Source organism: Carettochelys insculpta, chromosome 4, assembly GCF_033958435.1.
Source record: "Carettochelys insculpta isolate YL-2023 chromosome 4, ASM3395843v1, whole genome shotgun sequence".
In the NCBI taxonomy this organism is placed as follows: Eukaryota; Metazoa; Chordata; order Testudines; family Carettochelyidae; genus Carettochelys; species Carettochelys insculpta.
In genome coordinates, this window is record NC_134140.1 from 131305233 (window position 1) to 131331338 (window position 26106).

A 26106-nucleotide genomic window follows, 5' to 3' on the forward strand; every position below is an offset into this window, starting at 1 on the left:
TTCGGCTTGGAGTGAGGGGGAGCGGGAGAGGGAAAGGACTGGAACAAAGGAAGGACAGAAGTGCAGTGGAAATGTCAGGGCCATTGGCGGGGAGAGGAGATGCTGCCCCCGCTAGGCTGAGGGAGCAGCTGAAGGGCTCTGGCCGGACAGGGGATGCAAGAGAAACTAATAAAAGCTACATCCAGTTGTTCCCGCTCCTGCATCCTTCGGCCAACCGGCTCCCCTTCTGAAGGCTGCTTCAGCCCTCGGAGAGCTGTAGCCAGGAATGGTGTTGGGGCTATGGCCACCCTGACATTTCCCCCAGCCACCCTCCACACTGAAGGCAGCAGAGAAGTAAGTGCCGGCAGGGAGTTGGGGGGCTGAGATCAGTTCCTGAGACATCTCCGCCCGCCAAAACACTCCCCGGGTCAAAAGGAGGGTCTGGGGCTCCCCACAGCAGCTTGGAGTGACCTGGGAAGGGCTTCTGGGCCACACCCCCACGTTTGCTGCTCCCCAAGGTCATTGCTGGCCAGGGGGCCCCCAGCCAGGCAGCTCTTAATGGCTGCAAGCGGCCAGAGCTCCAGCCTGCCAAATTCCAATTTCCGCCTCCAACCTGGCCAGGGGGCAGGGCCTCAAGGAGGGGAGGAGCCTCAGGAGTCTTAGTGGAGGGGCAGCAAGGGGGTGGGGCCACTCAAAGGGAAGGGCCTCATGGCGAGGCGGGGCACGGCCTCATTTTATGTCTGATCCACCGTAGCCCACCACGGGAAGAGGCTGGCACCGTCCCTGTCTGTAGCACAACTGTCTGTCTGTCTGTCTGTCTGCACCTATCTGGTTCTGCTGCCAGAGTATCTAAGCCCCGTATGGCCTTTCACGTTCGCGTCCTTCTGTGGCCCTGTGAGCCAGGGCCATGTCTGGAGCCCTGCTGGTTACACACACCGAGGGACTTGCCCAAGGTGGCAGAGAGATGTGTGACAGGGCAGAGAACTGGACCCAGCCCTGGCACCCCTGGGCTACTCGTCCTCTCTTCACTGTGCATCTTGGGTAGGACTCTTGCTCCTGACCAATCTCTTGCTAAACACCAACTGTCACCTTCTGTGAAAGTTTGTTTCCCACGAAGTCCAACCTGGAGCGAGAAGAAGGAGGAGGAGATGGGGCGAATTGCATGGCATGGTGGAGGCTGCTAGTTGGGAACGCAGGTGGTGGGAGCAGTTTCATGGGCTTTGTCTGCCTGGGGCAGTTTTGCTGCGTTAACTGTAGCGGTGTAATTGAAGCGATCAAAGTCCCTGGTGCGTCTGCAGTGGTGCTGGGATAAAGGCGCTGACGCCGGTCTGGCTATTCCCGTTCGGGAAGGGAGTGAACAGTATGAGGCTCAGGCCCAAGGGGCCTTACGGCAGCAGTGACAAAGCATGCAAATCAGTTCTACGTGGAGGCCTGTAAAGGCACTCGCAGCCTGGGATCAGCTGAGGAGATTAATAGCAGAGCTCGGTGGAACAGTGGTGTTGGTGAGACACACTAATACCAGGTACCAAAATACAGCGCGGTGCCAGAGTCGGCCCTGCTGGGGGGGCTTGGCGGCAGTGTCTGAAAGGCAGCGTACTTCCGCAGAAAGGTTTAATTTTAAATCCACCCTTTTCACACCTTTGGTTTTGTCTCTCACGCACGTGCACCTGCACTGGCCAGCTCGATACGCAGGAGAGTCCTTGCAGGTCCAATGCCGCCTGCATCTCTACTGGCTTGTCCGTGACGAGTCCCAGAGCCCGTCTTTCCTAGGCTCCACCAGCCTGGGCGAACGCTCGTGGTTCCTGGCTAGCTCACTGTGTGTGGGTTACACAGGAGAGTCTGGCAGGTCTGAGACAGGCTTCAGTGACCTGCTCAAATACAGAGAGTCCCTCAGAGTCCTCCAGCTGCACATCATCTTTAGGGAAACGGCCAGTTCTCTGGTTTGTCTCCTGCCGCTCATGTTGCTCGTTCAGGGCTTGGCACGCGGAAGCCAGGAGCCTACTGGAACAGCTGTTGCCCCATTCCCAGTGCCCCGAGGCGTGAGGCAGTCAGGGAGGTCCCCCAGGGGTGCAGCCCTTGACAGTCACAACCAGGGACCCACCCCTTCATCCCAAACCTGTATTTGGGCTAGGGGGGTATGGGCACCCTCTCGCTGGCATACCAGCTCCGGGGGCTGTTCTGCATACACGGGTGAGCTACATTGCGTGCCTACAAAGGCCTAGTTACCCTGGGGCCAGATGGAACTTGTCAGCTGCTTCCTTTGTAGAGAGGGACGTGTTTACGCCGGTGACCCGCTGGGCCCAAGAGGCTGCAGGAGGGAAAGGGCAGGAGAAATCCACCAGGAGAGAAGGCGCCCGTCACTGGGGTGGAGATGTGTCTTTCCTGCCGATCCCAAACAGCAGCTCTCACGTTGCAGCTCTGAAGAACTCAGGGAACATGTGTGCTTTCCACACAGCCTGGCCTGACCCACAGCCCGAGAGGTGCTTCTCCCACCTGTGCTCTCGCTTCCCCGGGGCAGCTGGTGGCTGACTTTCCGCCCACTGGCCCATCTGCTTCCTCCACGCTGCTGCTGCTTCCTGGATCCTGCTTTAGTGGAACCTCACCCAGGTCTCTTTTCCAGCTACCACAGCTGCTGTTAAGGTTGCATGAAAACATCTGTTTAAAGCTTGGCCTGTCCCTGCCCTCTAAAATTGACGTGGCTAGTGGGATTTCTTTGAAATGCGGTGTGACTCCCAAGGGGTTGGATTAGTGACCCAGATATGGAGCTATTTGAGTTGGGGGGTCTGGAGAAATAAGCCCAGAAATAACTCCTTTTCTAACGTTGCTAACAATGGATGGAGGTTTTCTTGCCTGTAGTTAGCAGTCAAGCTATTGCTTTTGATAGCTCAGTGGTTTGACCATTCGCCTGCTAAAACCAGCGTTGTGAGCTCATCCTTGAGGGGGTTGTTTAGGCATCTGCGTCAAATAGATGTGGGGGGGGAGGGGGCAAAAAAGCCTGTCAGGGATGGTGATAGGTCCTGTTGTGAGGGCAGGGGCCTAGACTCAATGACCTCTGAAGATCCCTTCTAGTTCTGTGAGGTAGGTACAGGCAGGTAAATGTGGTCTCCCTCTGCAGAGCGCTACCCGAAGTAACGCCTGGCGTTCACTCCATTTGTGTGGGACCCCGCTGGAGAGCAGCGTTTCAGAGAATGGACATTCTTATGCTGTGCATGTGCCAATAGGGACAAATTGCGAGAGCCATTTCACAGGCTTTAAAGTTTGACTCTTGTGAGCTCTGTGAAATCCAAATGCTTACTTGGGTTCGGTGTTCCCTGTAAGCTGAGCACTTGGGCAGCCGCCCAGAAGAGATATCGGGGCCACCCAGCTGATGAGCAGAGCACCCGCAGCCGGCAACATGTGTTTCTACTGGTGGTACACATCCGCACATGGCTTGGTGCAAAATTAATTCTGTCCGTGGATGGAAAAAAATGAGAGGAAACACTGACTGGATTGCTTTGCAATTTAGTGTGAGTCAATGGGGGAAGCTAATAGTGATCTTGGATGACCTTATTTCTCCATGGGAAATATGGGACACCTCCTAAATTTGATTGGAGTTAAAGCGAGTTCAGTGGCAATCCATGAGCTCTGTGCAGTACGTTCAAAATACCATTAAGTTGACTGAGCGCCCCTTTAAAAGATATGCTTCTTTATTGTAACAAAAATAGGTAAAAGTTAAAAATGCACACCCACAATTGAGTGGGTCTTGCGCCATGAAAATACCTGCCTTGTCCTTATCTTGCTGTCCTTCAGAGTGTGGGCTGGTAGTGTGAAAGAGAGAGGTGCAGCAAGCTAGGGGTAGGGGGGTTGGGGGGCAAGGCTGGGGCAGGGGTCTGCAACCTGCAGCTCCAGAACCACATGTGGCTCTTTAAGGACTTCTTTGTGGCTCCCAGCACTGTAATTGGAAAGTAAAACAAAGCCCTCCTGATCATTTTCGATAAACGGTGACTGTGTAAAAGCTCAAAAATGAACAACTTGTATCTAAATAGCAAATAATTTGTGATCTCAAAACATTGGATAACTCCCCCCAGCCAGAGAGAGGGAGGGTTTGGGAGTGAAAGTCATGCAGACCGTGGTACAAACGGCTGTGTAATGCATGAGAAAATAGACTATGTAAAAAGTTCAGGAGCATCCTGCAGTTAATATGTATTGCATTACAAATCAGTGCGGATGTGCTGATCTTAAAATAGTGGTTACAAAAAGTATGGTTTGAACTTGTTTATTAAGACTGTCTCCTATTCACATGCGTTGCAGCTCTTGAATTATTGAATTTTTTTTTCACCAAATTAGAAAAAAATAGCTCTTCTTGCTATCTTTTTGGTTGCTGACCCTGGCCTGGGGTATGTGAGTGAGCTGCTGGAAATCCAGGCTCCGTGTGTGTGTGCAGGAGGGCAGGAGTCAAGATAGGAGGCTGGAAGTGAGGAGGAACCCTGGGGCTGGGTTCTGGAGCAATGTAGGACATTTAATATTTTTGCAACAGTATAAAAAGAGAATGAAATCTACTAAACCAGTTCTTCCTCCTTCCACCCCCGCCCCAATTTAATTTCACTGGAGTCAGTGGATTTACAACAGATAAACTTTTAGCTTTCAGAGAGAAACAATATATTATTCCATACCAGATACCTTTCATTACCTCATTGTATTCCATACCACACAGGACACATTCTTATAGCCAGACACGCTGTGCCAAGGCCACTGCCAAACCTTCCAACCTGTCCCCAGTCTGTGTGCAAGAGACCTACATTCTAATACCCCACTTTTGTCAGAGCTTGTAAGTCCCCATGAGAGGTACAACACTGAAAGGCTTGGAAATCCTCACCCCTTGCCCTGATGCCGCCTCCCACCATCTCCCACTGAAATCCCCGCTCCCTCTTCCAAACAGTGACTTGGCCTCCCATCTGACCACTAGGCACAGCTGCCCCTCTCCACCCGAGAGATGCCCAATTTTTTCCTAGTTGCTGCCTGTGGGCCACCCCTTCCAAGAAGTGGGTCTGTCACACAAAAGCTCATAACCTAGTAAATAATATTGTTAGGCTTTAAGGTGCTACATGACAGCTTTTTTGTTTTGTAAAGATACAGACTAACACAGTTCTCTCTCTGAGACTCCTCCCCAGTCCCCTCTGCAGTCCTGGCCTAGCTAACTCCCTCATTCACCAGGGCCAGGCCAGATTAAGATAAGGGCTGCAGCCTAGTGGTTCAAATACCCCTCCCCAAACAAATGCTAAAACTTGATGGAAATCACTTCTCTGGCAATCCAACTCTACCTGAAAAGTCAACCAGGATCTACGGTATAGTTCTTCCAGTTTTTAAGTTGCCATGCACCAAACAGTAAAGTAACACAGAATATTTAAAAAAAAAAAAAAAAAGTCATTGTTCAGTTTCAGATCTCCACAAAACTCCTAAAGAATTATGTTGTAAAAAGAATTCTTTCCCTTCCAAACTGGTGACACCGATGCAAAGTGGACCAGACAGCCTCCCTATTCCCATCCTATTTCTTCCATCACCTCACCTTTTTCCACCTCCACTCGGAGGGTTGGGGGCTGTGGCTCTGGTCTTTGAGTGCAGGCACAGACTGAAAGAATGGAGTGGGGGGCAGGGAAGGTTAACCTCCCCAAACGCCTGCCACACCTGTCTGAGCAATTTAAAAGGAGGTGGGGCTTCCAGGCCATTTTAGATTGTCTTGGGTCCTGAGCACTCACCCCTTTGCCCCATCTGTCAGTGGGCCAGGCTGAGCCCCCTCCCACACTCCAAACACCTGGGTCCCAGCCTGGAATCCCCTCCTGCAGCACCCCAAACCCTTCATCCCAGGCTCTGCCTCAGAGCATCACTCCTAGCTGGAGCACCCTCACCCCACCTGACACCCCAGCCTGGAGCCCCCCTTCCATATTCTGAACCCCTGATTTTTGTGCTCACCCCAGATCTTAGGGGCCCCCACAAAAGCTAACAACCGTGGCCTCCAGAAGAGTTAATCCAGCCCTACCAGTCATCCTCTATGGTTCACCTTCCTTGCCCCCTTCTTCCTGTCTCTGCTCCCTCCTGAGCCCTGTCCCCCATCCTTCACAGGACTCCTCCAAACCCCTAATCCCTCATATAGCCCCTGGTCTGGGCCCAGCTGCCCTTTACTCCAGAGACTTGCCTGTTTGTGCTGCCTGTGGGCTCCCAAGCTAAGTGCAACCCCCAGCGGCTGTCCCCTTTTCCCCAAGTGGCTGCCCCCACCCCACCCCCGTTCCCTACCATAGGGGTCTGCCTTCCCTATCCCAATCCTATTACCTGCCAGCAGCACGTGTGGGCTGCAGGGGAACTCTCTGAGACACAACCTCCTCTGTCTTTCTCAGGCAATGCGAGCAGAGTGAACAGCAGCCGCGCGGCCTGGTTCTGCCCCTTCTCTACTCCCGCCCCATCGCCTCCGGGGCTGGTGGTAACAGTGACTTTGTCTACGCGGACAGCCTCGGTTGACAAAGCGGGGCTCTTGTCAACAAAACTCGCCGAGTGCCTTCCCGGTTAAAGCGCTCTGTCGTGAGTTTGTCGACCGCACTCAGCTGTTGCGATGGAAAGGGACCTAGGGGTTATGGTGGGTGAAAGGCTGGATGTGAGTAAACAGTGTGCCCTTGCAGCCAAGAAGGCTAACGGCATACTGGGGTGCATTAGGAGGAGCATTTCAAGCAGATCTAGAGAAGTGGTTATTCCTCTTTATTCGGCACTGGTGAGGCCACATCTGGAATATTGTGTCCAGTTTTGGGCCCCCCAGTATAAAAAGGATGTTGATTTGCTGGAGGAGGTTCAGCGAAGGGCAACAAAAATGATTAAGAGTCTGGAGCACAAGACCTATGAGGATAGGCTGAGGGATTTGGGCTGGTGTAGTTTACAGAAGGGAAGACTTAGAGGTGATTGAACAGCAGCCTTCAACTTCCTGAAGGGGAGCTCTAAAGAGGAGGGTGAGAAACTGTTCTCAGTGGTGTCAGATGGCAGAACAAGGAGTAATGGTCTGAAGTTGAAGAGGGAGAGGTGTAGATCAGATATTAGGAAAAACTACTTCACCAGGCGGGTGGTGAAGCATTGGAATGTGTTGCCTAGAGAGGTGGTGGATTCTCCATCCCTTGAATTTTTTAAGTCCCGGCTTGACAAGGTCCTGGCTGGGATGACTTAGTGGGGAATGATCCTGCTTGAAGCAGGGGGCTGGACTAGATGACCTCCTGAGGTCCCTTCCAGCCCTGTGATTCTGTGTTCAGCCCTCAGCCTTCTACCTCTCCCCGCTCAGGCATAATGCCGCCGCCGCCAGTTGTGTTGACGGAGTGCGTGTGTAGACGCTTCTGTCGGCACTGTCTTCCTGTTCCCCCGGAGGTCCTGGTTGCAGAGCTTCCAGTCAGCTGTTCTGTCCCACTGCTCTCTGGCAACAGAGTGCATTGCTCTCTGTCTGCTTTTGTGTACAGACGCAAGCTGTCGGCAGAGGTACTGCCAAGGTTTTTCTGTCCGCAGTGACCTTTGTTGTAGAAGTAGCCAGTGTGTTTAAATAATCGGCTTAAGGAGCCTACGTACCTCCTGCAAACGGCTCTTTAAACAGACAGGCCCTGTGCTCAAGGAGCTGTCTCTTTAAAATTCAGGCCCCTGCTTTGCCATATATGGGACAATTAGCCTGGTTTTAACACTCTCCAGGGAGCTAATTAAAAAAAAAAGGACAGTCCTGGCGAAAACAGGACTGGTGGTCATCCTGTAGTGATCCGAATCTGGGGTGATTGACCCACAGGTTCTTGAGTTAAAGCTTCACCCACACAGAAGGGTTCCCTTCTGCTGCTTGGCGCTGTTAAAGTGAGCAGTGCTAATGACTGCATGAACCACAGCTAATATTGAGTCTGATGACTGCAGACTCTCCCCTTGATGGCGGTGAACGCCCCCTCCTGTTAACGTAATGAAGGACAAACTAACCCTAAGCCTCCACTGTACACGGAAAGAGTTTTGGATCAAGTGGCTGGAGCTTGCTGCAATTTGTGGCCTGGTTTTCACTAGAGAAGTAGGATGATTGAATGCGATGGCCAGGTGTATGGAGCCTGAGGTGGCCAGAAGAAAACTTCCCTTGACCTAGCTACTGCTTCGGGGCCAGGTGGGTTACCGGGCCAGTGGGAGTGTGGTGGTGTTACAGGCGTGAGGTCCTGTGAGGGCATATCTCCATATAAGACACTGTGGTGGTGCGGCTGTCTTGCTGTAGTGCTTTAGTGAAGACACTTTGGGCCTCCCGTGGCCCAGTGAATCCATCGACCTGAGAGGCGGTAACTACATAAGTTCCCACAGTTTACGTGGTGGTGGGGTGGGGGGGCAAAAAGGGTTAATCAGTGTATCTGCATTGCTTGGTGCGCGTGCGTGCGTGCGTGCGTGCGTGCGTGCGTGCGTGCGTGCGTGCGTGCGTGCGTGTGTGTGAGAGAGAGAGAGAGAGAGGGAGAAATATACACCCACACCTGCGCAACAGAGGTCTACTGATACGGGCCTATCATGGGCAACGGGCAGTTTTGTGTGGAGTGAATGGACTCGATCTTGGGGTCGGGGTGTGAGGGAGGCTTCGGGGTCCAGGGAAGTGGAGGGGGGGTACAGGGGGAAGGAGAGTGTCAGGGTGAGAGGCAGGAGCCTGGGGAATATTAGGGTCGGGGGCAACCATTAGCCCCTCATTCTGCCCTCGCACGTGGGTGCCCAGACTTGGGGTGGCTCTTGTGAGAGCCGGGACATGCCCCAATGGGGTGTCCGACCCCTCTTGCTGCCCCCATGCGTGCTAGAAATCGGCCCCCCAAACTGTCCCTGCAGACGAGGCAAAGTGTGGGGCGCACAGAGCAGCCTGACTTGTGCATAGCAGAGGCCTGAAAATGCTCCAGAGGGCCTGGGAACACACCCTGAGGTCATGGAGCAGCTCACAGGTCACCTCCACTGGTGTTCTCTTCCTGCTGCCATCACCTGCGTGGAGAGAGGTGCTTTCCCGCCTCCCTGTTTAAAGGACAGTGTGCACGCGTGTGGGGAATTGGATGGGCTGTGTGGGAGCGCAGGGCACTTGAGCCCTTGTTCCACTCAGCTAAGCCGTGGAAACAGCTGCTTTGCAAACAAGCTTCTTGGTAGCTTTGGCTGCAATCCGGAGACCAGGCTATTGCTGTGCTGTAGGTCCCAATGGTCTCACCTTTGCATGTGCGTGGTAAACGTGCAGTGACACGTGTCCGCTTGGTACACGCTGTCTCTGTTACCATACTCTCGTGACCAGGAACACGGCAGAGCGGTCAGCAGCCTGTCCGACCAGCGTTGGTGGTACGTTGGATGGGCTGGAGACAGGAGGGCTTTGCAGGGGGGGGCTGATGAGGGTCAGACTGGACGAGGGGAGAGGCTGCAGCTCCGGGTAGATGACAGGCCTCGGAGTGGTTGTTCGGGATCTTTTATATTTGACTAGTCCCAGGGGAAGTTGAGGTGGAGCACATGGCTGCTCCCTCATCTCGTGGGAAGATGTGGTGAACCCGTGTGCAGGTTTGGACCTGGACTGCCAAGGGAACAAGGACATGGCCGCTGCCAGAGTCGCTAGCTGGCCCCTGCATGGGGGGGTTGGCCGAATGCAGGTGTCTGTGTTCACCCGGCGGCGTAGTGGGGCAGTGCTGAGGACGAGAGGGGAACTTGAGCTCCTCGTTGCCTGGCTTCCAGACGCGTGGCTTTTGCTCAGCCCAGAGCAAGGCTGCCCATAAAATGCTGCATTGGCACGCCTGCCCTGCTGTAGTGCTTTCACCAGGGCACTCGAAGCTGGCCGGAGGGAGCTGGCCTGTCAATTTCCTTCATCTGGGGGGAGGGATGGCTCGGGGGTTTGAGCATTGGCTTGCTAAGCCCAGGGGTGTGAGTTCAGCCCTTGAGGGGGCTGTGTAGGTGTCTGGGGCAAAGAGATTTACAAAAAATCTGTCAGGGAGGGTGATAGGCCCTGCTGTGAGGACAGGGGCCTGGACTCCGTGACCTTTCCAGTTCTATGAGATAGGTGTATCTCCATCCACCCCCTGAGAGGCAGTAGCTATGTCCTGCGGGCAGTGGTCTCCTGCCACCCCTGTGCTGTCCGTGCCCAGGGCTCAGCTACTCTGCATAGGGAGGTGGAGTTTTTCACAACCCTGGGCAATATAGCAGTTATACCAAAGTGTGTCGTGCAGACCTGGATTCAGCATTCTGCAAGGAACCCCCTACCACCAGGAGCGTCTCCCCCGACACCACTACCCTCTCAAAGGGAGGCGAGTTAACTCCGCTGACAGGAGAGCCACCTGCCATCCCTATGGACCGTCTTCACTAAAGCACTGCCGTGCTGTGCACGAAGATAAGACTTAAGATCTTCCGTCCCTCTTTTTGGGGGAGGACTCTGTCACTCAGCTGACAGGTAGCCGTGAAGTTGTGTGTGTTCCAGTCAGTGAAAGGCGTCTGCCAGGCTAGTCCCACATCACACCCCCTTTGCCTCACTGCTTTTCAGAAAGAATGTACCAGGTGCTTTCTCTGTTAGACCACATCGCGCCTTCCCCCGGCACAAATCCCCATGGAGACACTGACAGCCTCCATTCAGACTTGTGTCTGCAACTCAAATGAAAGCGTCTGGAGGGGTGGGTGTGCGTCAAGAGAGACAGAAGGAGATGTTATACATATAAAATCATCCCTTCTTGCCAACGCAAGGTTGGGCGTATGAGCACATTCCATCCACGTCCGTCCTGAACAACCATTTTTGCCTCAGCGGTTTTATATACTTTCATACCGCTGTCCCACGCGGTCATCCACGGAGAACAATGGCGGCGGCAGTCGGAACAGTGTCATTGTAGCAACACGGGCAAACAATTAGAGATGGTCCCTTTTGGTGGTTGCACGTGTTCCCGGCACTTTCTGTCCTTTCTGTGTCTGTCTGGACTTGTCATGACCAGGATAGGACATGGTGCAGTTCAAATATCTGCAGCTTTGGATCCAGGTGTTTTGTATCAGTGTTTCACAAGCCGAACATTAATGGGAGTGCAGTGAGCAAGGTGTTTAATTTGGAGTTAGCTGTCGTGAACTCTCACATAAGAACCGTATTCTTTTTATTCAGGCATACGGACATTTTGCTGGCAATAGTTATCCACTTGTCAATGTCCTCTTCCTAGCAGTCAGTGGGACAGACACCTCCATGCTCCTGGGACTACAGAGCATCAGTTCCTGTAGGCTGCCCTGCATCAGCCTCACAAAGAAACAGCTGTTACAGTGAAGTCATTTCTATCAAGTTGTTTATGTTTCTGTTTTTCATATGTTAAAAGACTCCCATGGTTTTGAAGCAGGGAGCATTCATACGTGAGTGCCCAGCCCCACGATCTGAGTGGAACGGCACACTCTTGCCAGTCCTGATCAGCTGCCTCTGGCAGAAAAATTAAATATGCTTCTGTTTGGAGGAAGGAGGTCCTAAGCATTAGCTGTAAATTACACCCTCAGTAAAGTTCTGTATTCGTAAGTAATGCAAACGTGGGGGTAATAAATCCCACAATTTAATTAGAAGCTTAATCTTGGTATCAGCTTCCCTGCAGCTATTTATCTTTTTGGGTAAGCACCTTTGTCCCAGTACTGTTACCCAACAAATAATTTACGATGCTGTTAAATCATTCACATCTGTGTAGTTCCTGTGGAATCCACACAGATTCCTAACCCCCCCCCGCCCCCCACAACTAACCCCAGGAGAAAGGTAACTTAAAACAGGGCGCTCTGAAAGCAAGGGGGTTATCTAGCTGCATTTGCAGCAGTTTTGCAAGCCTGGTGTTCCTGTTAGTATTGCAATAGGGCAGAACAGCCTTAAAGAGGCTTGTGCTGAGCCTTCCTGCACCGTCCTCCAGAATCTCAGCTGGTGTAAATCAGCATAGCTGCTGATGCTTGGTTTACACCACCTGAGAACTTGGCCCTCACATCCTTGACAGTGCCGGCTGTGTCTGCCCATGTCTGAATACCGTGTGTGAGCAGGTCCCTAGTACTTCTGTCCCAAGAGATGTTGGAAGTGGTCTGGCACTTGCCGGAAGGCCAGCTGCTCGACTGCCAGGAGGGAGAGTGCTGTCTGCAGGTTAGAAAATGCGACAGAAGATGCCAGGCCAGCATGGACTGAATAATGGGAACTTGGGACCAGGTGCTCCATGCCCCTTCTCAGCTGAAATCCCTGTGAGTTCTGAGAAAAAGCCTGCGTTCTCACCTCCCTGGGGCTGGCGAGTCCCATGCAGCTGAGTAGGGGGCAGAGCTGACACAGTTCTTGGGGCTGAGGAGGGTCTTGGCTGGTGAGACCCATAGTGGCTGGGGGAAGGTTTGGTGGAGGGCCAGGATCCCATGGCTGGAGAGGTTTAAGACTAGTGAAGCCCTTGTGGGTGAGGAAGATCTAAGGCTGTCGAGGCCCACAGGTCTGGGGAAGGCAGGCCGGCCGACAGGGAGGGGAACGGGGGCAGTTGCATAGGGGCTGGGAGCTCTGGCCATCGCTGCTGTTACTTCAGCTGCAGTGGCAGCCTGAGCCCCTTTGAACTACTGTGGCAATGCCACTCTACGTGGCTGCGGGAGGAGGGGTTGACCCAGTGCAGCATATTGGGCGGTGCTAAGGGGTGACAGCCGTAGTCCCCACCCCTACTGCTGTTGGCCCCTCCCCTTTCATGGGTGTGGAGCTGGGCTCTCCTCCTACTTTGCCTCAGGGCCCAGCATGGTTGTTGGCCCTGCGGCGGGGAGGTTAGGCTGGAGCGCTTTCTCTCTCGTACACGCACGCGCACACAGAGCAGGGGTGGTTCTTTGGCAGCAATGTCCCCATGGCCAGGAAACATCCAGGTTCCCATGTTTCGGAGGTCGAGGGCGAGTGAGACTCGCGCAGCTGAGGAGAATCAAATATGAGTTAAAATTAATTAAATATGGGTCCCTTGAAGAAACTTAACATCTGTCAGACTTTTCCTTGTCCTAAATAATCATAACAGCCCAATAGCACGTACTCTTCCAAGTCGCTGGGTAGGCAAAGCTAATGATGACCTCCCACACAAGCTATATTTGAAGAACTTGAGCTAAGGCATTAGGGGTAGTTGTGTCTAATTGCTATCAGAACACAGCCTCCATCCAGGCCCTACAGCCCAGGTAACTCAGGTGAGGCCATTTTGACTTTACAGGTAACTGAACCAGTCACTATTTTAACTCTGCAGACAGTCTGCATTCAGCAGCTCCATCGCCTGTGATAACTCAGTGGTTGGATGGCTACTGGCCACCAGCCTGGAGTCTCCATGGGTAGATTTATTGGACCCAACTGCTTTTTCGTGGCTACCTGCTGGTCCAGATGTCCACGCCTGGAAAGTTTCTCCTGCCACTGCTGCCTACGCGCTCCTGTTCATTAAAACACGTGCAAAGCAGCAGCTTTTAAAGCACAGACAATTGGACTCAGGTGGAGCTTTACCTGCGGGGGGGCCCCCCCCCCGTGCACAGTGTTATCTCGTTAAGACAGCCCTCGAACGTGTCACCTGCAAATTGGGGCAGGAGTCACCCATGTGCGTGGGCAGCTATAAACTCCACCCAAGTGAGCAGATGCATTGCCACTTCTTTATGCTGCTCTGGTGCGCTGGTGAAGCTGTCCTTAGAAGTTAACATTTAAACTACAGTTTAAGGGCATTTATCTGTCTTCAGCTCATTAGAAATCTCTCCTGGCCACAGGCTCTTTGGGGCGCTGGTAGTCACATGTGACCTTGTTAATAATTGTACAAAACTAAGGAAATTCACAGACAAGCGACCTGAAAATGGCGTTAGGTCAAGATTACGTAGCACTAGGTCAAGGGTGAAAAACATTACAGAGATTCTTTAATCATCCCAGAACAAAGTGTGATTAAATTCACAGTTAAGGAAATTCAGTTAAAATTACAGTTGACTAAGAACTGCATGTTACGGGAAACTGTAACACCTTAACTCTGCCCAGCCACGAGGAAACCAGGGGAAAAAAAAAGATGACACTGAAATGCCCTCCTCACCCTGGGAGCGTTTCCCCCAAGAACATAAGAATGGGCGTGTTGGGTCAGACCAATGTCCACCGAGCCTGGTGTCCTGGCAGCTGACTGGGCAGTGGTGGGTGATTCAGCGGGGATGAACAGAGCCTGGCAGTTAAAACACGATCCACCTGCTGTTGGCCGGTCCCAGTGGGGGAATGCGCTGGGGCAGGGAGGCCCTGTCCAGTCTGGAGGCAGCCTGGAGTGGTATCCCAGCCTGCCACAGACTCGAGTGTGCGTATGTGTGGGGCGGGGTGGTGGGGATATGACACCAGCCTTCTGTCTCTGCAGCGGCACAGAGCCAGTGTGTCCCCGGGTACATGCCCATCGCTCTGCTGCCTTTGCCGCACACCTCCCCGCCCCGGTTACGAGGGTTGTGTGCCTCTTGCGGCTTGGTGCCTTGCACCGCCAAACACTGCCGTGTCCTGGGCCAGGGCTGTGGCTCAGCCTGTCTCCCTGCCAGGGGAAATGCTCCCCCGTGGTTAGTGCTCTGAGCTCCCCATTTGCAACACCGTGACAGCGAATGTCAGTTTTGGAAGATAATGTTCTGGTAGGGAAGTGGTCCCCTTGCAGGAGCCTTGGTCCCCCCACACAGTGGCCCATTCAGAGACGCCCATCCAAGGGGGAGTCTCTTCACCTAGCTGTCATCCTAGTTGCCTGTTCTCCCACCGCTGCCCTGCCCTGTTAGCACACGGCCCTGCTGTGACCACAGCGGCTCTCAGACCCTCCTCCAGGGCAGTAGTTTGTCCCCTAGTCCTTTGGCTCTTCTCTGTGCACTTCGGGGACAGATGCAGGTGGCGATTAGCGTGGTGTGTGTTTGTGCATTTGCGTGTGTTCGGCATTGGCCATCTGGAAGGTCAGTGTTGATGCCCGCCCCAGGGTAGCAAGCAGCAGCCTTCTGCACTGGCAGAGCAGAGGCCAGCAGCTCAAGCCGCTAGAATCGACGGGTGTGAAGCGAGCTCTGTTGTTTTGAACATTTGCTGTTTTGTAACCATGAACTTTCCTTATTCTTTTCTTGCAGATGAGCTCACAGTGCCTGCACTTTACCCCAGTAGCCCTGAAGTGTGGGCACCGTACCCTCTGTACCCAGCGGAGTTAGCACCTGCTCTACCTCCTCCTGCTTTCACCTATCCCGCTTCACTGCATGCCCAGGTAATTTATACCAACCGGCCACAACTACGCTCACTCTCCCACCCGGCCTTTCGAAGCTGGTCTCCCCCAGCGCACCCTGTACCACTAACCCCTGTCCGGCTAACAGACACTTCTCCAGAAGATTAATGATCTCACCTCAATCAAGCTGACACATCCTCAGGGGGTGGGTGGGGACAGACGTACCCAGATGACAGCACACGCTGCCTGATATATCCCAGACACCTCTCTGCCTTAATCCTTTCACTTTCATGCACACAAAGGACACAGGAGACAGTTCCAGAAGCTATCGGGTATTGTAGAGCCTGGTACGTACGTACCCGCCCTGTGTATATGTACTGTGCAGCCCAAACTGGCCCTCAAGGATAATTATCTGGAAGACGATTAGTGTGACGTGTTTGCGCATCTGTGTGTGTTTGGAGTTGCCCATCTGGAAGGCCAGCGTTGATTCGACCCCTGGGGTAGCGGGCAGCAGCCTTCTGCGTTGGCAGAGCAGAGACTGGTGGCTCAAGCTACTAGGTTGGGGTGCGGTAAGCTTGAGCTGCAGACTCGGCCCCTCCGGGCAGCAGAAACGTGATTTGCTTGGTGGTGGTTGCCATTTAAACCTCTCTGTCACCACATGGCTCCTTCAATCAGAGACTCCGTTTATCACTCCTCGATAGCATCTGGTGCTCGGCCCTGCCATGAGGGCAGGGGACTGGACTTAACGACCACCTGAGGTCACTTCCAGTTCTAGTGTTCTGTGATATTATGAACTGCACCTGGCTCAGTCCACTTGGCTGGTCTGGCAGGACCTTTCATGCATTAACAATCTAAACCCTTGAATACCCTTCTGCTCTTACGCATAGATGTATGTGGTCATGCGTGGAGTATCCCAGTAGCTGAGTAGATGGGCAGAGAAGACTCCAGTGGTTTCTATGGCATTGTACTGTAGGCAAGCCAGAGGCCAAGAGATGGTCAAAGTGCCCTGCATTTCCTACAGGGGTAGACAAACCCCGTTCCAACATGTCATGGAACCGTGTGTGTTCCTAAGGGAGCGGAACAGACAGCAGCCCAAGAGCATCCAAACCGAGATAAGCAACAGGAGTGAGGCCAGTCTTCTGGCTGTCTGTGACTCCCTTCTTCTCCATCCCTGTCCCAACACAACACCCAGAGCAGAGCACAGGAGACAACACCTGGCACAAAGAAGAGGTGTTCAGCCATGACCAGCATGGCCCTATGACCAGCATCTCACAAGATGACCATCAGAGAGAGGTGTCAGCCCCAGGAATTGCCTACACAAGCCAGGGATCTGGGCATTCCATGCCAGCGAGCCATGGGCACTGGGGTGTCTTACTGCCCAGCCAGCCTGCAAGTTGATCCACTGAGCTAGGCCAAGGTTCTCGTTGCCACCTCTCTGTTTGGGCCCGTGTTGAGTCCAGTTTTGAGATTTCACAGCAGATTTCTTTCCGGCAACCGAGCCATCGTTCCTCAGTCTCCATTCAGCAGGTGCAGCTGGCGTTAGGCACAGACTAGGCCAGCTTCAGAAAGGCCACTGGCAAGCTATGTCTGATGGGAGAGGCCAAGTTAGAGCCCTTCAGCTTTTGAGCAGTCACTCGGGACTGTGGTAGGGCTGCTGGACAGGTTGCCAGCCTTGTGTGAAGGAAGCGTAATTCTTGGACAACTTTCTGCAATGCCTCTAAATCTAGCCCTGATCTGTTCTCCAGTCAATGGGTAATAGTCCTCCTTTCAGGAGTGAAGCTGAACGCGTTTCCACAGGAGCTGAGCCCACAGGTTACCGACTAGCACAGGTCGCTGCAGGATGGCTAGCCTAGTTGAAGGGTAAAGGTGGGAGAGTGCCCTTTCACGCCGCTGCTGTGGTTTTTTTCTATCACTGTGACCATGCTGGATGGGCTGTACACGTCAGTCTGGGATGAAACAGAACCCACTGCTAGATTGATAGCTCTTAGGTCCAGTAGGATCATGCATTTATATTCTGGCCCCCAAAGGTTCTTTTCCCACCCTCATCACCATTTCCACAAGCACACTGAGTGGCTGATGTGGTTCATTTTCTCCCTGCGGGAGAAGAGCTGTACCAGAAACTAGCTTTGAACCCACGTGGCCTTACATCCTTTGGCTCCTGTGCTCTACGGCTCTGCCACTCTGCTCATCTGTTCGGACAGCCTCCACACCACAGGCTCTGGATCCCAGAGTGCAGCGCCTGACGGCACATTCCAGTATGTGCCAAACACCCTGAGTTACCTTCTCCCCTGTACTTCTAAGGGCCACTCTGTTATATTGTTAAGTTCTCCCACTGTCCTGCTCCTAATCTGAACTGCCTGAGAAGCTTGACCATAAACCTTTTCCTTCCTGGTGGCCTCGGTTCTTCACCTCACCCAAGCAGCATCTAACAAAGCAGTTCCCTCTTCCAGCTGAACATGCCCTGCCTGTGAGTGCCTTTGCCAGAAGGGGCCAGTTGTGGGGAGAAGGGAACCTGTCCAGGAACACGTTTTAACAGGGAGCCTAAGGAACCTGCTCAAACGAGCCAAGCTTTGCACATGGATGCTCTGAACACTAGCGGGCGTGGGACGCAGTCCCACCTGGGTGAATGCTTTGCATGGATAGGCACGCAGTGCTGTGCTAGCTACAAGCAGGCTGACTAGTGTTAACTACTATCAAGACAGCTCCCGAGTGCCGACACACCTCTAGGGGCGGAGGCCCTGTGCCTGTAAACCCCACGCTTCCCAGAGGGCTCTGAGAGCCGGTGCCTGGCCTTCAAGTCCTAGTGCAGGATGTTTTCTTGGGCCTGGCTGCCCTGTGAGTGCTGCCACCAGGACTGCCGGAGCACTTGGCTGGTTTCAGAGCAGGGGATGTTGTTCTTTCTCTCCCACTGGAGGCAGCATGTGTGTTTATTTCATATTCTGCCTGGTGCACAGATGCTTTATCGATAGGCACCTGGTATGGATAAACAAATACAATAGACCCAAGCAGAGGAAATGCTGATGCTCGAGAAATGGAAGCGTTAAGGGGTAATGTCTCTTGTTGCCCCACTCAGAACCTGTCCTTCTCAGTGCATTAAAGAGCTGAACTGACTGGAGCCCCATTGCCAACATACACCACCGGGGGCCAACAGCCAGGTTATCATGCGAGGCAGCAGGCTTGACAGGATGCCCCCAGCTGGGGTAATACCCAAGGCCTGTCCATGCTCTCACCACCTAGGAAGAGCAGAAGCCAGTGCTCAGCCCTGGCAGCTGGGGAGGGAGTCTCCAGATACAAGCACTGATTGGTTGTGGGCTAGTTTCTTAGAAGATTCATCACCAGCAGCTCTCACTGTTTACTGTTGTGGGTACAGGCTGCTGGTGGAAGAGCTGGGCCTTAGATTCTTGAGAGACAGACCAAGACTGGCTGGAATGTAAGAACAGCCAGGCTGGGTCAGACCAAAGGTCCCTCTAGCCCAGCATGTTGTCTCCTGATAGCAGCCAATGCCTGATGCCCCAGAGGGAGGGAACAGAACAGGTAATCATCAGGTGATCCCTTTCCTGTCATCCATTTCCAGCCTCTGACCAACAGAGGCCAGGGGCACCATCCCTAGCTAAGAAGTATTGGTGGATTTAACCTCCATGAATTTATCTTAGTCTTTTCTGAAACCTGTTCAAGTCCTGGTCCTCAGAACATCTTCTGGCGAGGAGTTCCACAGGCCGACCCTGTGCTGTGTGTAGAAAAACCTTCCTTTCGTTAGTTTTAAACCTGCTACCCATTCATTTCATTTGGTGACCCCCCTAGTTCTTATGCTGTGGGAACAAACAAATAACTTTCCCTGATTCACTTTTTCCGTACTGGTTATGATTTTATAGACCCTCCCCTATCATATCCTCCCCTCATCAGTCTACTCTCTTCCAAACAGAAAAGTCCCAGTCTTTTAATCTCACGTCCTGCGGCACCCGTTCCAACCCCCTCCCCACGTTGTTTCCCTTTTCTGAACCTTTTCCAACGCTGATTTTTCTTTTTTTTCTGAGATGAGCTGTCCACATCTGGACACTGTATTCAAGATGTGGGTGTACCGTGGATTTATATAGAGGCAATAAGATCATCACTGTCTAGTTCCCTGTCCCTTTTTTAATGATCCCTCACAGGCTGTTTGCTTTCCAGGGCGTAGGCCAGGGCTGAGGGTAAGCCCGAGCTGCCCTTTGGGGGAGGTCCAACCACTTGCTGACTCAGCGACTTAGGAGGCCGTGGCCCTGGAGGAGCAGAAACCCTTGGCCCGGGAGTCGCTCCCCCTTGTCAAGAGATGCCCATGAAGCTGGCTTGCCAGGGCCAGGCCTGCCATCAGCCCTTCCAGCTGGTAATGCGAGGGCATTCGCTGCAGCAACTCTGATTGTCAGGGAAATGCAGGGACCGAAGGGAGATTGTGATCACTGGCTTGAAGCAAAGTGACTGTGACAGGGAGGAAAAGGAACTCCGCTTGGAGGGCCATGGTTTAGTCACAGCTGGCGGTGGAGCTGACGCAGCCCACCAAAGTGGAAGGCGGCAACAAACGCTCTATCACAGGCCCATTACTGCTCACTGACCCCTGCAGCTGGGACCCCTGCAGGCCCTGGATTGCAGGCTTGCTGTCGTTAAAAATTAACAAGCCAGAGGACTCATTAAATATGGATGACGAGCTCTCACTGTGGCCTTGGCTCCCGACCGGCTCAGCGGGGCGGGCACATCCTGAACCCCCACAATCCACTTGAGGGCGAGCCTGAAAGCAGCCGCCCGGCAGAGCGGGCGGGCAGGGTACTCACAGCGGGCCGCGTTGCTGGGCGAGATGGGCCCCGGGAGGCGTTCCGTGCCAGGGCGGGGATAGAGAGAAGGGAACGCTCTCATCTTGTCACTGGCCTCGCCCCAGAAACACCCCCCTTGCCTCCCCGCCTCACCCCCACTGTGCAGCATGGTACTGGAGCAGCACTGGCAGCACCCCACCCTTCACTATAGCGCCTACCCCCAGCTGCAGCTCCCGCTGCTCTGAGCTCCTGCCGAGCTGCTGCCTCAGGACCCTGCCTCCCTCCTTCCCCTCCAGGCTCTTCCGGGCTTGCCCATTCCTCTCGTTTGGGGTTTATTCCTTAGCCCCCGTTCCCCTCGCCAGCCTCTGCCCCACGCTCGGCCTGCCCGTGCCTCCCCCAAGCCTCCAGCAGGGGGCGCTGCCTGCACACGTGGCACCTGCAACATGACGTGGGGTCAGACCAGCGAGACTCATACACCAGCAGGTGGGGGTGGGATGGGCCACGGAACGTGCAGGGGAAGGGCCAGGTTGGCACCTAGTGATTTGTAGGCAGGGAGTGTCCCATGGCTGTATGTGCTTGTCGGACCCCTGTACTATCTAGCTGGCCAGTGGCTCCTGTTGGTGATAAGGTTGTTGGGGTTCCCCAGAACCACAACAAACCAGCAGCAATGTAGACACAGGTCCTGGAATTGGGCCACCTAGTCCCCTTTGCTTTAAATGGGGCCCCCTTCAGCTCTTCCCTGAAACACTGGGGCTAACTCGCAGCTGCACAGCGCTGGTGCTCTGAGCCCATTTCTGCCACCGTTACCTCCGACACGTCTCTCCCTGCTGCCTGCTCTGGGCACAGCCTCCCTAATTTATATGGAACACAGCCAGGCACTGCTCGCCGGAAGTGCGCACGAGAGAATTGTACCCAATGGTTACTGCTTTGGGTAGGAGTGTCATGTGGCCGGCAGCGTCTGACGCTTGGCGTCGTGTTTCTCCAATAGCCCGGTTCTCCAACTTGTCGCAATTGCTTTGAATTTTGGCGGTATTCCCCACCAGCTTTGTGTCCTGCGCAGGTTTGATCAGTAGGCTCTTGCATCTGACATGAGGAAATTAATACAACTAGTCACAGCGTCACAGAATCGTAGGTCTAGAAGAGAGCTCGAGAAAGCGTCTAGGCACTCACAGCAGGACTCGGCATTGTCTAGACCATCATGACAACGTTTGTCTAACCTGCTCTTAAAAATCCCTATTGACGGAGATTCCACACCCTTCCTAGATAATTTATTCCACTGCTTAACTGCCCTGCCGGGAAGTTTTAACTAATGGCCAGCTTAAACCTCCTGTGCTGCAATTTAAGCCATTGCTTCTTGTCCTATCATCAGAGATTAAGGAGAATAATTTTTCTCCCACCTCCTCCTACCATTTTAGGTACTTGAAAGCTGTTATGTCCCCTTTCAGTCTTCTCTTTTCTAGACTGAACAAAACCATTTCTTTCAAGCTTCCCTCATAATTCCTGTTTTCTAGACCTTTAATCGTTTTTGTTGCTCATTGCTGAACGTTTTGCAGTTTGTCCACATCTTTCCTGTGGTGCCCAGAATGAGACACAGTGTTTTAGCTGAGGCTTAACCAGCATGGAGTAGAATGGAAGAATTACTTCTCAGGTCTTGCTTATAGCACTCCTGCTAATACATGACAGGATGATGTTTCCTTTTTTTATCTTTCCCATTTCATATGTGTGCGACTGATTGTTCCTTCGGAAATGGAATACTTTGAATTTGCTCTTATTGAACTTCACCCTATTTACCTCAGACCATTTTTCAAGTTTACCCAATAATTTTGCATTATAATCAAATCCTCTAAAGCGCTTGCAGTTTGGTATAGTCCACAAGCTTCGTATGCGTACTCTCTGTGCTGTTACGTAAATCATTGATGATGATGCTGAACAGAATTGGTCCCAGAAGTAATCGCTTCGGGACCCTGCTCATTATTTCCTTCCAGCATGACTGTGAACCCTTGATAAGTGCTTGGAGAACTGTTCCCAGAGAACAACAAAAAGTCTTGTGGCACCTGATAGACTAACAGATATTTTGGAGCATAAGCTTTCGTGGGCAAAGACCCGCTTCATCAGATTGCATCTGATGAAGCAGGTCTTTGCGCACGACAGCTTATGCTCCAAAATATCTGTTAGTCTATAAGGTGCCACAAGACTTTTTGTTGTTCTCGAAGCTACAGAGTAACACGGCTCCCTCTCTGACACTTGTTCCCAGAGAGGAAACTGTGTTAGTCTGTACTCCAACAGCACAAAACCGCAGAAATGTAGCACCTTAAAGACTAACAGAATGATTTATTTGGTGATGAGCTTTCGTGGGACAGACCCACCTCATCAGATCAGTCTCATTGTATTTGAAATAAGGTTAATCTGAAGGAGTGGGTCTGTCCCATGACACTCATGTTGTTAGTCTTCAAAGTGCTGCATTTCTGCTGTTTCGTTTTGTTCCCAGAGAGTGGTTATGCACCCACCTTATAGAAACTCCATCTAGTTTGTATTTCCATAGTTAATGAAAATGTCATGCAAGACTGTATCAAAATCCTTACTACAATGTAAATATACCCCATCTGCCACTTAGCCCATCCACAAGGCTTGTTACCCTTTCAGAAAAAAAGCAAATGGTTAAAGCTATCTCATAAATATTCAGCTAATATTTACTTAAGCTATTAAAGCTAATTGGGAGAGCACTTGAGAGCTTTGTGGTAAGTTATTGGGGGATCTGAAAGCACCTTCTTAGCACTAATTAAGTAGCCCCATCAGTAGATTTGTGTTCACCCTTTTTATAGCGTGGGAAGACATATCACAGTGAGTGAGTGACTTGACCAATGCCTCACAACATAGCAGTCCCTTGGTCTGATGAGGAGACAATGCTAACCAGGGTTTCACAACTTATGGAAGTAATGCTAACAGTTGAAGTCTAGGGCCATTTCAGAGAGGTGGAAACTAGCCTTTCGTGGAGGAGCATTGAATCCAACATTACTTGAAATTAGGCTGAGCAAACTGCTTTGCTCTCAAAACAAACTTCTGATTTGGACGCAAGTCCATGATTTCAGATCCTGGTATATACAGGAAGAAAGCTGATAAATATTATTGCACATTTGCACTGGTCTTGTCAAGTAGGATTTGATGGGCAGCACCTGCAATGTGTCTGAGACGCAGAAAAGAGCAGGAAGCTTATGGTGTTGGTGAATTACAAGGAAATGTAGATAGCAGTGTGACCCTGCCACCTCTAACAAGTTTGCAAATACAAGACAAAATTATTTAATGTGCATTGGAGTCACGTCTAACTGGAGTAATAAACAGTGTGTCTGAGAGAGCTCTGCTGCTACTTTATCAACTCTAAATCTGGTAATTTTGCTCACGGTTCTTATTATTGCAGAGTTCTGGGAAATGGAGTGCACAGAATCAGGATTAGCTCTATGCAGATGAATGTACAAAGTTAAAATCAGCATTTTTACTGCACAACTGTTCTGGGATAGACTTGAGTGAGCTCTCAGCAGATAAGGAAGGCGACGCCAGGTCACTGTTGGAATAGGAGCCTGACTGCGCATGCCTGCATGTGGCAGGTTGTGGCACTGGAGAAGGATCAGGTGTGAAATCCTTTGCCTCTTCCGATCTTTAGTTATTGTACAAAGTTGCCAGGGGTGTCAGAAATCTTCCATGTTCCAGCCCGGTGCAGGTGCAGTTCAGTGTGTCCAAATGCCTGGTATTCTTGGAAATGAATGGCACTTATTGTAATATACGCGATCGTTGTTATATAAGGGAAAGTGAGACCTTTGGCTGTTGCATGAAGAGATACCAGAGATAAGTTTCTAGTCAGCGTAATGAAACACAGCTGCAGGCTTAATGGCTTTCAAGGATAAGCAGCAAGAGATCTGTAAAAACACAGGTAGCCACACAATTTCCTAGTGGCTAACAGCTAAGGAGATCCAAAAGTATAGGTTAGTACCGTAGTAGCCAGCTGTTTTACTGTTGTGAGGGGCCCCACCTTGCACAGCAAGGGAGAACAGAGGAAGCATGGGAGTTTTCACTAAATTTGCCCATGTGCCCCTTGTGTAGTCACTGACCGCCCCTGGGAGAAGGTAGCTCAGACAGCAAGCGTGGCTTGGCCTGTGGCAAAGTTCAGGCAGACAGGAACGGAAGGGAAGTGGTAAGAGTCCCGGCGAGGTCGGGGACAAGCCAAGGTGGAGCCGAATGGAACACATCTGAGGGCCGAACGCAGTAATTGCCTCATTTGCATTGTACCAAGCAAGAGACTGCTGTGAGACTAGTGCCTTGGACAGGGTCGTTTCCAACACCACATCTCCTGACCACACGCGTGGGGTGAGTGCTTTGCGCCCATGCTAATGCTGGCTGGAAAGGGCAGCATGGCACACGGGGTCCTTGGCAGCCCTCCTCCAGGGCGAGGGGCCGGCAGGGAATCCCATGCAAGCCCTGGTGTAGGGGGCATGCTGAGGGCCGAGGAGGTGTGCTGGGGGCAGGGCCACAGCATGTGTGCAGTGAGGCCTCCCTGCAGGCCACAGCACAGCCCAGTAGACCGCCACAACTGGCCAGACCCACCAGGGCTTCCTGAGTGAAGCCAGAAGCCTCCAGCGGGACCCGGGCTGCGGGGGGATCAAAGCTGCAAGGGCTAGAAGTGCTGCTGAGCCGTCTCTCTCAAAACATCTCGCTTGCCTCGGGAAGAGGCCCCAGAGGCCTGTCCAGTGCGAGAACACTGGAGTGTTTCACAGCACCAAAGCATGACTGGTACCACTGCGAGAGCAGCTGGGCGCCAGCTGGGATAGGAACAGCACAGGGACCCACCCCGTTATAGCATCATACGTGTGCCCGGGGCGAAACTGTTCTCTGTCGCTGCTGTGTCCAGGACGCCTTCAGAGACCCCAGCGCTGTCACAGCTGCACAAGTTCTCCTTCAGCTCACACACCAGTGGCCCCTGTTTGCGGTGCAGGAGGTCCCTGGCTTTCAGTGGTGATCAGACCTGAGCGAGTAGCATCATGGTCTGCGCCCATAGCGGCTCATCCGCCCAGCTGTGGGCATGTGCTTTAGTGCCTGGCTGCCAGCCCTGGGCTAGCCCCGTGGAAGCAGAGGGGGCGGCCCCCTTCCAGCTCCCTGCAGTCCTACGTAGCATCGCAGCAGACAAATGCCAGGGTGAGCGTGGTGCGTGCCGGGAAAGCAGCGCGCGGAGGTCCGGCGGGGAGCTGTGCCGCAGCACGGCGCCAGGAGCAGAGAGTGCCCCGGGCGTGGGGGTGCCCCTGAGAATCAGCTGTCTGCTCCCTCCCCTTGCACGGTGACAAGTATCCGAGAGGGAGCCGTGTTCGTCTGTATCTTCGAGAACAGCGAGAAGTCTTGTGGCATCTTACAGGCTAACAGATATTTGGAGCATCAGCTTTTGTGGGCAAAGACCCGCTTCATCAGATGCATCACGAAAGCTCATGCTCCAAAATACGTCAGTCTGTAAGGTGCCACAAGACTTCTTGTAGTTCTTCTTCCCCTTGTCATCCTTTCTGTTCCTCCACTCTGGAGAGCACCATTGTCTCGCAGTCAGCGGGGGGCCCCTCCCACCCACTTTAGCCAACCCACAGAACGCACCTACGGCCCCCACGCACACTTCCGTCACATGCGGTATTGGGATCTGCTCCCTCCCCGCACCCTCCCTTAGCACCTGCCCCTGGACGGTAACACCAGCTCTGCTGTGACTACCGAATTCATGGACTCCAAGGCAGCAACCCACAAGCAAGGGGTAGGTGTTTCTTTTCACACTCCTCCCCCCATTTCTAATCCCTATTGGGGCTATTTCGGCATTGGGCGGGGTGGGGGAGGGGCGTTCAAGCCTGGGACACTTACCGGGAGTTAAACAACTGCACCTCGTTTTAGCCTGCGGGATGTTAATCCCCAACGTTTCTACCAGGAAGCCCACGTCCTGTCCCTCGGCTGAGTCAAAGCAGCCATTGCCTCACCCCTCCTGGGCGGTGAGGAGCCGGGCGTTTGGTGCAGCTGCCCGGTGGCAGTCACGGGCTGCGTGTGGCCTGGCAGATGAGCGGAGCAATACCATTACCCTCGAGCGCCTGGGTCTCCTGCCCTGCTGTCGGCTTCTGGGAGCTTGGCTGCCTGCACCCACCTGGTCAGGCCACTGCAGCGGTGGTAACCCCAGGCACCCAGCTGCTAGACCTGGGCACTCG

General features: G+C 52.9%; 1 protein-coding gene across 2 annotated transcripts in view; it reads left to right on the forward strand.

The window, feature by feature from the left end:
• Positions 1-26106, forward strand: part of RBPMS (RNA binding protein, mRNA processing factor) — a 104046-nt gene that overhangs the window by 59116 nt on the left and 18824 nt on the right. The window contains exon 6 of one of the 2 annotated variants that reach the window (XM_074993823.1): positions 15022-15152. In XM_074993823.1, the coding sequence (XP_074849924.1) occupies positions 15022-15152 (131 nt within the window). Of the gene's footprint in view, positions 1-15021; positions 21932-26106 lie in introns of those variants that run through there. The other variant, XM_074993822.1, reaches the window with a different exon arrangement.